General features: G+C 46.7%; 1 protein-coding gene across 1 annotated transcript in view; it reads left to right on the top strand.

Moving 5' to 3' along the window:
* Nucleotides 1-16,111, top strand: part of amot (angiomotin) — a 71,170-nt gene that overhangs the window by 45,862 nt on the left and 9,197 nt on the right. Inside the window, 5 exon segments of the mRNA XM_079510401.1 lie at nt 3,037-3,181; nt 5,309-5,401; nt 6,702-6,847; nt 14,872-15,021; nt 15,385-15,584. Of these exon segments, the coding sequence (XP_079366527.1) occupies nt 3,037-3,181; nt 5,309-5,401; nt 6,702-6,847; nt 14,872-15,021; nt 15,385-15,584 (734 nt within the window).

The raw sequence follows: 16,111 nt of genomic DNA, 5'->3' as shown, positions 1-16,111 counted from the left end.
ACGATGCGTATGTCCCTTAGCCAGTGGCGTGCACAGATAGACACTAGGGGGTGCTAGAGCACCCCCTGCCCTTTTGGCAATGTGCCCTTTTGAAGAAAAAAAAGAAACAAAAACTTTGTTTTCTCTTTTTTTTTTTGATTTTTCAAAAATAGCAGATCTACAAGCTCATAGCGCGCCACTCGGTGGCGTGCTATGAGCTTGTAGATCTGCTATTTTTCAATAGCTAAAGCATAACATAATGCTAACACCAAAAGGGGTTCCCGCCCAAAATGGATTAAGGCAACCGGCCGGTTCCACGCGCTGCACAAGGTGCCCTTTTTAACTTGAGCACCTGCCCCTCTAAATGTCTGTGCACGCCACTGCCCTTAGCAGCATATGATATGACGAAGCAGACCGTGCAGGTATGTTTCCCGTCATGCTACGAAGCGTATGTCCCATGACGTGATGAAGATATGTACCAATGTCCCTTAGCAGCATAATGATATGACGTCATTTGCTGGCACGGGACATACGGAAGCAGACCGTGCAGGTATGTCCCATGACGTGATGAAGATATGTACCAATGCCAGGGTATAATTAAAGGGACATACGCATCAAACCACCCGAGTAACCACATTATACCACTAATCCAGGGTATAATTGGTTATCGATGGTGACGTAACGATGACATGTTTCAGTGTCGGGTTGACTAAAGGTAATGCCCCTATGTATACTAGGGCATTAACATAAAAAAAGATTAGTCGATTAGTCGACTAGCAAAACGGTAGTCGACACTGTAAATCAAAAATCGAGTAATCGTTAATATTATTTTTAATATTTTTTATGATTTTTGTTTTATTTTTACAGCAGACATGCAGCTGTGAGCTCTGTTGTTTTGTTGGTAGTTCTCCAACTTAAGTACTAATCCCTTCCTGGCTGATTGTTTTCATATCATATACAAGCCGACTGTACGTGGGTTTTGCCGTCACCGTCACTCGTGTAGGTGCGGTGGGCGGCAGTAGCTGCACTGGCAACATTTAAGACAGATTTTCAAAAAGCATATGCCTCATAGGCTCATACGCTCAATGGGGACAACTACAGTGTGTAAATACTTTTACTATTGGTGAGTTTATTACTGTAGTTTGTTCAACAAGTTAGATTGGAGACGTGTCGTCGTTTCGTCCGGTACAGTAGTATAGCAGCCTGTCCCTCCTCACTCTGCCCAATAATATCCAGTTTGGTGACAGTCAAACTACAATAGCTCTTGCCGTGATTTCATGTTTATTTTTCTTATTCATCTTTCTTCATGCTTATCCAACAAAAGTGCAGGCGTGCGGCATTATTAAAAACAAACAGCTATGCCGCGCGATCATAGTTATAATAGTCGCGATGGAGTGAAGTAGTTGATCATCTGATTCATAGCCTGGTAAGCCTGCTAGCTAGAAAGCCTAGTATGTAATCATAACCTCCTCCTAGCTTGTAGCTCCTTCTAAAAACCAAAGGAACTGTGGTTGTAACTTGTTGTTGAATATTTAGGGTTGTATGAAAAACATCGCATCATTCATTCCTCCTCCTCCGTCTCCACTCTCCAAGTTAACTGAACAAACATTTTCATGATTATGCTGCGCCGTAGAAAGGTCTTGCGCATCAAAAATAGCAGATCTACAAGCTCACAGAGCGTCCATCCGTGAGTCATTGTGGACTTGCAACTTTGACTTGACTTTTAACAGCTGATTTCGGCCAATCAGAGCGGCATTCAGCGTAATCTAGTAAGAGAGTGGCGACACTAGCGTTGACTCCCATTGTAACAATGGAATGCGGAAGTGCTCATTCTATCTCAATGGGATAGTTCCAATGTTTGGAACTATAGCCCATAGCACCCCGCTTTGTGGTGAGATCAAAGCGTGTCGCCACTCTTACTATTCCACTCGGCCTGCATTCACCGGCTCTGTTTTGCAGTTAATCCTTCACTCGCGCTGGCCGTTTCAGAACACAATGTTTTAATGCTTGATTGGATGGAAAAAAATATCATATTTTACCGCCGACTAATCGATTATAAACCGATTTTGATGGTAGTCGTGTCGACTATCAAAAATCACGTTTGGTTAATGCCCTAATGTATACATGTATGTAATCTGACACCACTGCCATAACAGGCATAAGTAATCATTACCATACTTCAAAATACTACTTTTTTCCTCCAAAAGCAAGGTATGTAGCAAATAGCTAAACCTAATAATTCAATATTGCAAACGTTCTTTCACAGAGAGGCTGAGATTTGAAAGTTTGTAGCGGTCGACAGTACTTGCACGCTCTGCTTGCGCACTAGTAGTATGGCCTACTAGTGCGCAACAAGCAAGTAGGCACTCGACAGAGTTCAGTTCTAGTTGTTGTTATTATTATATATAAACGACACAAGGTATTGAATGACACCGTGTTATTATTTCCAGTACACCTGACAAAAAAACTACTTTATTGTGTCTGTGTTGGGGCAGATACTGCATTGTGTCTGTGCTGGGGCAGATACTGCATTGTGTCTGTGCTGGGGCAGATACTGCATTGTGTCTGTCCTCTCCCCTCCCCTCCCTCCAGTGGGGGACAGATCCAGTCTAACCTCCTCTCCTCTCCTCTCCGATCCAGTCTAACCTCCTCTCCTCTCCCCAGTTGGAGACAGAGATCCAGTCTCCTCTCCTCTCCTCTCCGATCCAGTCTAACCTCCTCTCCTCTCCTCTCCGATCCAGTCTAACCTCCTCTCCTCTCCCCAGTTGGAGACAGAGATCCAGTCTCCTCTCCTCTCCTCTCCGATCCAGTCTAACCTCCTCTCCTCTCCTCTCCGATCCAGTCTAACCTCCTGTCCTCTCCTCCCAGATCCAGTCTAACCTCCTCTCCTCTCCTCTCCCCAGTTGGAGACAGAGATCCAGTCTCCTCTCCTCTCCTCCTCTCCGATCCAGTCTAACCTCCTCTCCTCTCCTCTCCCCAGTTGGAGACAGAGATCCAGTCTCCTCTCCTCTCCTCCTCTCCGATCCAATCTAACCTCCTCTCCTCTCCTCTCCCCAGTTGGAGACAGAGATCCAGCTGGTATCAGAGGCCTATGAGAACCTGGCCAAGTCGTCTTCTAAGAGAGAAGCTCTGGAGAAAACCATGAGAAACAAACTGGAGCTGGAGGTCAGGAGACTACACGACTTCAACAGAGACCTCCGAGGTAACGCACGCACGCACACACACACACACACAAACACACACCTCCCAGTGGGACATGCCTCGAGGACCTCCCTAGGGAGACGCCCGAGAGGCATCCTAACCAGATGCCCCGGGGTCTCCTCCCAGTAGGACGTGCCTCGAGGACCTCCCTAGGGAGACGCCCGAGAGGCATCCTAACCAGATGCCCCGGGGTCTCCTCCCAGTGGGACGTGCCTCGAGGACCTCCCTAGGGAGACGCCCGAGAGGCATCCTAACCAGATGCCCCGGGGTCTCCTCCCAGTGGGACGTGCCTCGAGGACCTCCCTATAGGGAGACACCCGAGAGGCATCCTAACCAGATGGTCTCCTCCCAGTGGGACGTGCCTCGAGGACCTCCCTAGGGAGACGCCCGAGAGGCATCCTAACCAGATGGTCTCCTCCCAGTGGGTCGTGCGTCGAGGACCTCCCTAGGGAGACGCCCGAGAGGCATCCTAACCAGATGGTCTCCTCCCAGTGGGTCGTGCGTCGAGGACCTCCCTAGGGAGACGCCCGAGAGGCATCCTAACCAGATGGTCTCCTCCCAGTGGGACGTGCCTCGAGGACCTCCCTAGGGAGACGACCTAGAGGCATCCTAACCAGATGCCCCGGGGTCTCCTCCCAGTGGGTCGTGCGTCGAGGACCTCCCTAGGGAGACGCCCGAGAGGCATCCTAACCAGATGGTCTCCTCCCAGTGGGTTGTGCGTCGAGGACCTCCCTAGGGAGACGCCCGAGAGGCATCCTAACCAGATGGTCTCCTCCCAGTGGGACGTGCCTCGAGGACCTCCCTAGGGAGACGCCCGAGAGGCATCCTAACCAGATGGTCTCCTCCCAGTGGGTCGTGCGTCGAGGACCTCCCTAGGGAGACGCCCGAGAGGCATCCTAACCAGATGGTCTCCTCCCAGTGGGTCGTGCGTCGAGGACCTCCCTAGGGAGACGCCCGAGAGGCATCCTAACCAGATGGTCTCCTCCCAGTGGGACGTGCCTCGAGGACCTCCCTAGGGAGACGACCTAGAGGCATCCTAACCAGATGCCCCGGGGTCTCCTCCCAGTGGGTCGTGCGTCGAGGACCTCCCTAGGGAGACGCCCGAGAGGCATCCTAACCAGATGGTCTCCTCCCAGTGGGACGTGCCTCGAGGACCTCCCTAGGGAGACGCCCGAGAGGCACCTCAGCTGGCTCCTGTCCAGGCCAAGAAGCAACGACTCTCGGAGGCTCTCTCACGTGACTGAACTTCTCACCCTGTCCAGCAGTGACTCTTCCAGGGAAACGGTTGTGAGCTTGTAGATTTTCTACTGGATCTCTTGTCCACTAGTCCCTCCCCAACACACACACACACACACACACACATGCACGCGCAAACACACACACACACGCACGCATGCGCAAACACACACAGGCACACACACACACACACACAGCAGAATGTTTTCAGGGTGTAATCTTTGTTTTTCATCCAAAAGTTCTGGTGTTTTAAACACTTTAAAACAAATGTTGTTTACTTTATGTTTGTGGAGATTCTGCCTGGCAACCGTCTCCCAGAGAGAGAGAGAGAGAGGGAGAGACAGAGGAAAACTTGGCAATATAAGAATGCTTGTCATGCCAATAAAGCATATTTGAATTTGAATTGAGAGAGAGAGAGAGAGAGAGAGAGAGAGAGAGAGAGATCATGGTGGATTTGGTCCAGATGGAATGGATTCAGATCAGTCAGCTCCACAATAACACTTTTCGGTTTCATGCTTGTTTTCCGATTATTGATGTATTTTTTATTTATTTTTTAACCTTTTATTTAATCAGTAAAAAACCCACTACCGAAGAAGACAATAACAGGACAGACATGCAACGTTCATAAATCGAAGAAACTAAATAAATGTAGCAGCCAAACATATTGACCCTGTGGATCGGGCTCTCTCTCTCTATCCTGATTGGATGAAATTGGTCGGTGACATTTGGCAAAGTTAGTTGTGATGTCATAATTGTGATGTCATTACAGTAGCTGTGATGTCATGACTCATGACTCATGAGTGTCATTGTGATGTCAATGTGATGTCATTACAGTAGCTGTGATGTCATGACTCATGAGTGTCATTGTGATGTCAATGTGATGTCATTGCAGAGCGGATGGAGACGGCCAATAAGCAGCTGGCAGTTAAAGAATGTGACGGATCTGAAGAGAGCCGCAAAACCATCTCGCAACTGCTCACGCAGAGTGAGTAACACATACACGCGCACGCACGCACGCACGCACGCACACACACACACACACACAGACACACACACACACATACACGGACGCACACATTATGTGTATTTGCAGGACCACTTCACCACTTTTCAACCTGTCTTCATATAACTGGTCGTCACTAATGTTCATGATAAAATACCTAAACCGTTCTAGGTGAAGGCGCGCTCTACTCAGAAAGTCAAGTTGAGTCTCTGTAGCTGATAGGTGCTAGGGCATTAAGCAACTAGTCGACTAGTTTACTAGTCGACTAGTTGACTAGTCGACTAGTAAATCCACTAGTCGACCTTGCTGGTACTAGTTGATAAGAAAAAAAAAAAAAAAAAGTTCATTCCCCCCCCCCCCCCCCCCCCCCGATTTTGTAGGCCTCAATATCAGGTAGATTATAGTTATAGTCACCAATGTACACAGTTTTTTGTGTTTTTTTTTTTTTTTTTAAACATAAAAGGTGGTTTAACGACTAGTAAACTAGGCAACTAGTCAACTAGTAAAAATGACTAGAAGTGAATGCCCTAATAGGTGCAGATTCTTGAAGATCAATGGAAAAAGGGGAATATCCACACCGTCTTGTATAAAGTTAGAGTTTCTCTATTTCATTAAATCACAATCAGAAGCAGCTCCACCTAGAGAAACGAACGCGTTTCGGCACACAGGCCTTCCCCAGCGTTTCAAACTAGGAACTACAAAATATATCTAGTTTGTAGGAACTACAAACTAGGAACAACTCTAGGTGGAGCTGCTGATGATTGTGTTTTCATGAAATAAAGAAACGCTAACTTTATACAAGAGAGTGTGGATATTCCCCTTTTTCCATGATAAAATGCCACCATTTTGTTCTCTACTGTCTCATGTGAGGGCTGTGGGCAGTTCAGAAACCCAGTCCACCAGCCAGTGACATAATCGTTAGGCAGATTTTATTTTTAAAATCTAGATTTTTATTATCGTGAGAATGATGGCTTCCATTCTCGCATTGCAACTTTTCAGGAATAGTTGACTTGGGGTGAATTAGTGCTCCTCTGACCTACTGTAAACACACAGCAGTTTACAATGTGTAGTTTATTAATTCATTTAAACGTCCCCTCTTAAATCCGTATGGCTGCATTTTGTCTGTGTTCTGTGCACGCGTTTTGTTCAGTGAAAAAAGGTAGTCGACGAACATTTTTTGTCTTAGTTTTAGTCGACGAAATCAACACTGGTGTGTGCGTGTGTGTGCGTGACTGCGTGCGTGTGTGTGCGTGCGTGCGTGCGTGCGTGTGTGCGTCTCCAGATAAGGACGTGCTGAGGGAGAAGGAGAAGATGGAGATGGAGGTGAGCGCTCTTCGCTCTCAGACCGACGACCAGAGGAGACACATCGAGATCCGAGACCAGGCGCTCAACAACGCCCAGGCCAAAGTAGTCAAGCTGGAGGAGGAGGTAGGAACTGCGTCCCCGACCCGTAAGGGTTCATTTGGTTCCATGTGTTACACTCTCAGAGTCACAGACCTGTAAGGGTCCATTTAGTTCCATGTGTTACACTCTCAGAGTTAACAGACCTGTAAGGGTCCGTTTGGTTCCATGTGTTACACTCTCAGAGTCACAGACCTGTAAGGGTCCATTTGGTTCCATGTGTTACACTCTCAGAGTTAACAGACCTGTAAGGGTCCATTTGGTTCCATGTGTTACACTCTCAGAGTCACAGACCTGTAAGGGTCCATTTGGTTCCATGTGTTACACTCTCAGAGTTAACAGACCTGTAAGGGTCCATTTGGTTCCATGTGTTACACTCTCAGAGTCACAGACCTGTAAGGGTCCATTTGGTTTGTTACTAACCACAGTCCGATACTGTTGTACTGACCGGTACAACCACAGTCTGATACTGTTGTACTGACCAGTACAACCACAGTCTGATACTGTTGTACTGACCGGTACAACCACAGTCTCATACTGTTGTACTGACCGGTACAACCACAGTCTGATACTGTTGTACTGACCAGTACAACCACAGTCTGAAACTGTTGTACTGACCACTAGTACAACCACAAACCACAGTCTGATACTGTTGTACTGACCAGTACAACCACAGTCTGATAATGTTGTACTGAGTCTGACCAGTACAACCACAGTCTGATACTGTTGTACTGGCCAGTACAACCACAGGCTGATACTGTTGTACTGACCAGTACAACCACAGTCTGATACTGTTGTACTGACCAGTACAACCACAGTCTGATAATGTTGTACTGACCAGTACAACCACAGTCTGATAATGTTGTACTGACCAGTACAACCACAGTCTGATAATGTTGTACTGAGTCTGACCAGTACAACCACAGTCTGATACTGTTGTACTGACCACTAGTACAACCACAGTCTGATACTGTTGTACTGACCAGTACAACCACAGTCTGATACTGTTGTACTAACCAGTACAACCACAGTCTGATACTGTTGTACTGACCGGTACAACCACAGTCTGATACTGTTGTACTGACCGGTACAACCACAGTCTGATACTGTTGTACTGACCGGTACAACCACAGTCTGATACTGTTGTACTGACCAGTACAACCTCAGTCTGATACTGTTGTACTGACCAGTACAACCACAGTCTGATACTGTTGTACTGACCACTAGTACAACCACAGTCTGATACTGTTGTACTTACCACTAGTACAACCACAGTCTGATACTGTTGTACTAACCAGTACAACCTCAGTCTGATACTGTTGTACTGACCACTAGTACAACCACAGTCTGATACTGTTGTACTGACCAGTACAACCACAGTCTGATACTGTTGTACTTACCAGTACAACCACAGTCTGATACTGTTGTACTGACCAGTACAACCACAGTCTGATACTGTTGTACTGACCAGTACAACCACAGTCTGATACTGTTGTACTTACCAGTACAACCACAGTCTGATACTGTTGTACTTACCAGTACAACCACAGTCTGATACTGTTGTACTGACCAGTACAACCACAGTCTGATACTGTTGTACTGACCAGTACAACCACAGTCTGATACTGTTGTACTTACCAGTACAACCACAGTCTGATACTGTTGTACTGACCACTAGTACAACCACAGTCTGATACTGTTGTACTGACCAGTACAACCACAGTCTGATACTGTTGTACTTACCAGTACAACCACAGTCTGATACTGTTGTACTGACCACTAGTACAACCACAGTCTGATACTGTTGTACTGACCAGTACAACCTCAGTCTGATACTGTTGTACTGACCAGTACAACCACAGTCTGATACTGTTGTACTGACCACTAGTACAACCACAGTCTGATACTGTTGTACTGACCACTAGTACAACCACAGTCTGATACTGTTGTACTGACCAGTACAACCTCAGTCTGATACTGTTGTACTGACCACTAGTACAACCACAGTCTGATACTGTTGTACTGACCAGTACAACCACAGTCTGATACTGTTGTACTGACCAGTACAACCTCAGTCTGATACTGTTGTACTGACCACTAGTACAACCACAGTCTGATACTGTTGTACTGACCACTAGTACAACCACAGTCTGATACTGTTGTACTGACCACTAGTACAACCTCAGTCTGATACTGTCGTACTGACCGGTACAACCACAGTCTGATACTGTTGTACTAACCAGTACAACCACAGTCTGATACTGTTGTACTGACCGGTACAACCACAGTCTGATACTGTTGTACTGACCGGTACAACCACAGTCTGATACTGTTGTACTGACCGGTACAACCACAGTCTGATACTGTTGTACTGACCAGTACAACCTCAGTCTGATACTGTTGTACTGACCAGTACAACCACAGTCTGATACTGTTGTACTGACCACTAGTACAACCACAGTCTGATACTGTTGTACTTACCACTAGTACAACCACAGTCTGATACTGTTGTACTGACCAGTACAACCTCAGTCTGATACTGTTGTACTGACCACTAGTACAACCACAGTCTGATACTGTTGTACTGACCAGTACAACCACAGTCTGATACTGTTGTACTTACCAGTACAACCACAGTCTGATACTGTTGTACTGACCAGTACAACCACAGTCTGATACTGTTGTACTGACCAGTACAACCACAGTCTGATACTGTTGTACTTACCAGTACAACCACAGTCTGATACTGTTGTACTGACCAGTACAACCACAGTCTGATACTGTTGTACTGACCAGTACAACCACAGTCTGATACTGTTGTACTTACCAGTACAACCACAGTCTGATACTGTTGTACTGACCACTAGTACAACCACAGTCTGATACTGTTGTACTGACCAGTACAACCACAGTCTGATACTGTTGTACTTACCAGTACAACCACAGTCTGATACTGTTGTACTGACCAGTACAACCACAGTCTGATACTGTTGTACTGACCAGTACAACCACAGTCTGATACTGTTGTACTGACCACTAGTACAACCACAGTCTGATACTGTTGTACTGACCACTAGTACAACCTCAGTCTGATACTGTTGTACTGACCACTAGTACAACCACAGTCTGATACTGTTGTACTGACCGGTACAACCACAGTCTGATACTGTTGTACTGACCGGTACAACCACAGTCTGATACTGTTGTACTGACCAGTACAACCTCAGTCTGATACTGTTGTACTGACCAGTACAACCACAGTCTGATACTGTTGTACTGACCACTAGTACAACCACAGTCTGATACTGTTGTACTGACCACTAGTACAACCACAGTCTGATACTGTTGTACTGACCAGTACAACCTCAGTCTGATACTGTTGTACTGACCACTAGTACAACCACAGTCTGATACTGTTGTACTGACCAGTACAACCACAGTCTGATACTGTTGTACTGACCAGTACAACCTCAGTCTGATACTGTTGTACTGACCACTAGTACAACCACAGTCTGATACTGTTGTACTGACCACTAGTACAACCACAGTCTGATACTGTTGTACTGACCAGTACAACCACAGTCTGATACTGTTGTACTGACCAGTACAACCACAGTCTGATACTGTTGTACTGACCAGTACAACCACAGTCTGATACTGTTGTACTTACCAGTACAACCACAGTCTGATACTGTTGTACTGACCACTAGTACAACCACAGTCTGATACTGTTGTACTGACCAGTACAACCACAGTCTGATACTGTTGTACTGACCAGTACAACCACAGTCTGATACTGTTGTACTGACCAGTACAACCTCAGTCTGATACTGTTGTACTGACCGGTACAACCACAGTCTGATACTGTTGTACTGACCGGTACAACCACAGTCTGATACTGTTGTACTGACCAGTACAACCTCAGTCTGATACTGTTGTACTGACCAGTACAACCACAGTCTGATACTGTTGTACTGACCACTAGTACAACCACAGTCTGATACTGTTGTACTGACCACTAGTACAACCACAGTCTGATACTGTTGTACTGACCAGTACAACCTCAGTCTGATACTGTTGTACTGACCACTAGTACAACCACAGTCTGATACTGTTGTACTGACCAGTACAACCACAGTCTGATACTGTTGTACTGACCAGTACAACCTCAGTCTGATACTGTTGTACTGACCACTAGTACAACCACAGTCTGATACTGTTGTACTGACCACTAGTACAACCACAGTCTGATACTGTTGTACTGACCAGTACAACCACAGTCTGATACTGTTGTACTGACCAGTACAACCACAGTCTGATACTGTTGTACTGACCAGTACAACCACAGTCTGATACTGTTGTACTTACCAGTACAACCACAGTCTGATACTGTTGTACTGACCACTAGTACAACCACAGTCTGATACTGTTGTACTGACCAGTACAACCACAGTCTGATACTGTTGTACTGACCAGTACAACCACAGTCTGATACTGTTGTACTGACCAGTACAACCTCAGTCTGATACTGTTGTACTGACCGGTACAACCTCAGTCTGATACTGTTGTACTGACCACTAGTACAACCACAGTCTGATACTGTTGTACTTACCAGTACAACCACAGTCTGATACTGTTGTACTGACCAGTACAACCACAGTCTGATACTGTTGTACTGACCACTAGTACAACCACAGTCTGATACTGTTGTACTGACCACTAGTACAACCACAGTCTGATACTGTTGTACTGACCGGTACAACCACAGTCTGATACTGTTGTACTGACCAGTACAACCTCAGTCTGATACTGTTGTACTGACCAGTACAACCACAGTCTGATACTGTTGTACTGACCACTAGTACAACCACAGTCTGATACTGTTGTACTGACCACTAGTACAACCACAGTCTGATACTGTTGTACTGACCAGTACAACCACAGTCTGATACTGTTGTACTTACCAGTACAACCACAGTCTGATACTGTTTTACTGGGAGCATAGAATTAGTTTATTTAATTAGTTTGTGCCATTCTGCCCCCTGGTGGTGGTAGATGAGAAGTGTTCAGGTTCACTGTGGTCTTTTCAGAGCTACTTCTTTAATCTTCCAGTTATCTCAGATAAGTGGACTAAAATGTTAGGGAGGGACTAGCCTGAGAGCTAACGAGTTAGCTTTCTGGTCTAGAGGGGTGGGTCTGCGCATGAGATTTGCGCTCGCCCTGATTTGTTCACCGATATGTCCGTCAGCCCCGGCCCCTCCTCTCCCCCCTAGTGCAGCACAGAGCCATCCAATAGAAGAGTTAGGACATTGAGGGGGCAGAAACCGAGCGCTCGAGCGCTGTTCATTCATGCAGGAGAGCCTCCATTGGACTGAAGCCCCATGAAGTGACCAATAGAAGTCTATGTAGGAGAGCCTCCATTGGACTGAAGCCCCATGAAGTGACCAATAGAAGTCTATGTAGGAGAGCCTCTATTGGACTGAAGCCCCATGAAGTGAACCAATAGAAGTCTATGTAGGAGAGCCTCCATTGGACTGAAGCCCCATGAAGTGACCAATAGAAGTCTATGTAGGAGAGCCTCCATTGGACTGAAGCCCCATGAAGTGACCAATAGAAGTCTATGTAGGAGAGCCGCCATTGGACTGAAGCCCCATGAAGTGAACCAATAGAAGTCTATGTAGGAGAGCCTCCATTGGACTGAAGCCCCATGAAGTGACCAATAGAAGTCTATGTAGGAGAGCCTCTATTGGACTGAAGCCCCATGAAGTGAACCAATAGAAGTCTATGTAGGAGAGCCTCCATTGGACTGAAGCCCCATGAAGTGACCAATAGAAGTCTATGTAGGAGAGCCTCCATTGGACTGAAGCCCCATGAAGTGACCAATAGAAGTCTATGTAGGAGAGCCGCCATTGGACTGAAGCCCCATGAAGTGAACCAATAGAAGTCTATGTAGGAGAGCCTCTATTGGACTGAAGCCCCATGAAGTGACCAATAGAAGTCTATGTAGGAGAGCCTCTATTGGACTGAAGCCCCATGAAGTGAACCAATAGAAGTCTATGTAGGAGAGCCTCCATTGGACTGAAGCCCCATGAAGTGACCAATAGAAGTCTATGTAGGAGAGCCTCCATTGGACTGAAGCCCCATGAAGTGACCAATAGAAGTCTATGTAGGAGAGCCGCCATTGGACTGAAGCCCCATGAAGTGAACCAATAGAAGTCTATGTAGGAGAGCCTCTATTGGACTGAAGCCCCATGAAGTGACCAATAGAAGTCTATGTAGGAGAGCCTCTATTGGACTGAAGCCCCATGAAGTGACCAATAGAAGTCTATGTAGGAGAGCCTCTATTGGACTGAAGCCCCATGACGTGAACCAATAGAAGTCTATGTAGGAGAGCCTCCATTGGACTGAAGCCCCATGAAGTGAACCAATAGAAGTCTATGTAGGAGAGCCTCCATTGGACTGAAGCCCCATGAAGTGAACCAATAGAAGTCTATGTAGGAGAGCCTCCATTGGACTGAAGCCCCATGAAGTGAACCAATAGAAGTCTATGTAGGAGAGCCTCCATTGGACTGAAGCCCCATGAAGTGACCAATAGAAGTCTATGTAGGAGAGCCTCCATTGGACTGAAGCCCCATGAAGTGACCAATAGAAGTCTATGTAGGAGAGCCTCCATTGGACTGAAGCCCCATGAAGTGACCAATAGAAGTCTATGTAGGAGAGCCGCCATTGGACTGAAGCCCCATGAAGTGAACCAATAGAAGTCTATGTAGGAGAGCCTCCATTGGACTGAAGCCCCATGAAGTGACCAATAGAAGTCTATGTAGGAGAGCCTCTATTGGACTGAAGCCCCATGAAGTGAACCAATAGAAGTCTATGTAGGAGAGCCTCTATTGGACTGAAGCCCCATGAAGTGACCAATAGAAGTCTATGTAGGAGAGCCTCTATTGGACTGAAGCCCCATGAAGTGAACCAATAGAAGTCTATGTAGGAGAGCCTCCATTGGACTGAAGCCCCATGAAGTGACCAATAGAAGTCTATGTAGGAGAGCCTCCATTGGACTGAAGCCCCATGAAGTGACCAATAGAAGTCTATGTAGGAGAGCCTCCATTGGACTGAAGCCCCATGAAGTGAACCAATAGAAGTCTATGTAGGAGAGCCTCCATTGGACTGAAGCCCCATGAAGTGAACCAATAGAAGTCTATGTAGGAGAGCCGCCATTGGACTGAAGCCCCATGAAGTGAACGCAGTTTGCGTAACTCTGTCTGTATCTAAGGCTCTGAAAAATAGCAGATCTACGAGTTGTGAGCTTGTAGATCGGCTATTTTCAGCATGCAACCAAGTAGTAGTATAGTTTTTGAAGTGATCAAACTAGCAATAGAATACACGTTTAGGGCCTGGGCCTGGCTCAGTGGTCCAGGCACCTTGGTTGGTAATCCAGCCTTGCGGTGTGCCGCGGGTTCGACTCCCGATCCCGACGGCCTTTACTGCATGTCATCCCCCCCATCTCTCTCCCCATTTACTGTCAGCCTACTGTCTGTCCCTCCATAAAAAAATCACACCCGTGTGAACTGAGTGGTGCATCTCCCCTCTCCCCCTGCCTCTCTCTCTCTCTCTCTCTCTCTCTCTCTCTCTGTAATTAGCAGGCAACAGTGCAACACTATCTCTCTCTCTCTCTGTTTCTGGCACAACAGCGCCACATTTGCCCCTACTGGTACTCTAAACATTGGGACATAGTCCGTCCCATAGTCCCATAGGGACATTGCTGTTCCTTGGAGTGGTTGCACCACTCAAAAATATAAAATAAAGGCAAAAGCCACAAAAGAAAAAGAATACAAGTTTAGAAGCATCTTCCAAAAACACGAATGGTCGGTCCTAAAACATCATCATTACATTTTCAGTCTTGAGATTTTATTTCGCTTCATTCTTTGTCTGTGTGTGTGCGTCTGAGTGCGTGCGTGCTTGCGTGCGTCTGTGCGTGCGTCTGTGTGCGTGCGTCTGTGTGTGTGCCTGTGTGCGTCTGTGTGCGTGCGTGCGTGTGTGTGCATGCGCAGCTGAAGAAGAAGCAGGTGTACGTGGAGAAGGTGGAGCGCATGCAGCAGGCTCTGGCGCAGCTGCAGGCTGCCTGCGAGAAGAGAGAGCAGCTGGAGCACCGACTGAGGACCAGACTGGAGAGGGAGCTGGAGAGTCTGCGCAGCCAGCAGGTACGCACACACATACACACACACATTTTCAGATGGGGGTCGGAGGCCAAATACACATATTTTTCGGGGCCCTTGACATGAAATAGTTTGAGAACCACTGATACCTGTATAGAAACATAGGTTTATCAAAAAAAAAACTGTTACAGAAGGGGGTTCCCGCCCAGAATGGGTTAAGTGTCGTATGTTGTGCCCATGTGTCATAAGTTAATGTATTGTCCATGTCTTTTTTTTTCCTGCTTAATAAAAATATTGAAACACACAGAAAACTGTCATGATTTAGAAGACATTTTGTAGAATATGGACTCAAGTGCTAACTGAACTGTGTGTGTGTGCGTGTGTGCGTGCCTGCCTGTGTGTGTGCAGCGGGGGGTCAGTCAGCCGGGGGCCGTGGGCGGGGCGTCCACAGAGTACTCGGCCTCGGCGCTCATGGAGCATCTCCGTGAGAAGGAGGAGAGGATCCTGGCCCTGGAGGCCGACATGACCAAGTGGGAACAGAAGTACCTGGAGGAGAGCGTCATGAGGCAGTTTGCCCTGGACGCTGCTGCCTCTGTGGCCACACAGAGGTACTACAACTGTTATTACTACTGCTGCTGCCTCTGTGGCCACACAGAGGTACTACTACTGTTATTACTACTACTACTGCTGCCTCTGTAGCCACACAGAGGTACTGAAACTACTACTACTACTACTACTACTACTGATGCCTCTGTGGCCACACAGAGGTAATGATACTACTACTACTACTAGTACTAGTACTACTACTACTACTACTACTGCTGCCTCTGTAGCCACACAGAGGTAATGATAATACTACTACTACTACTACTACTACTGTTCGCGACAATCATTCAATCATATATGATACAGTCTGTTTCTAGCGAACTAATTCAGCAGCAGTAACAATAGTGTTTTCTCTCAGTAAGTTGATTCTTCATATCCATATGAGTGCAGCGGTCTGGATGACATGTTTATTTTTCAAACCCAGTTCTTATATGAGGTGATCTAAAACCCCCCCTATGGGGATTATAATGGAAATAAAAAGTACATGAACCCGTGGATTTGCGTCCTCTAGTGATATTGACGTCAGACT

The sequence above is a fragment of the Electrona antarctica genome (genome assembly GCF_951216825.1).
Source record: "Electrona antarctica genome assembly, chromosome: 9".
Lineage (NCBI taxonomy): Eukaryota > Metazoa > Chordata > Actinopteri > Myctophiformes > Myctophidae > Electrona > Electrona antarctica.
The sequence above is the reverse complement of the archived record's forward strand: the minus strand, read 5'-3'. Positions and strand labels throughout refer to the sequence as shown.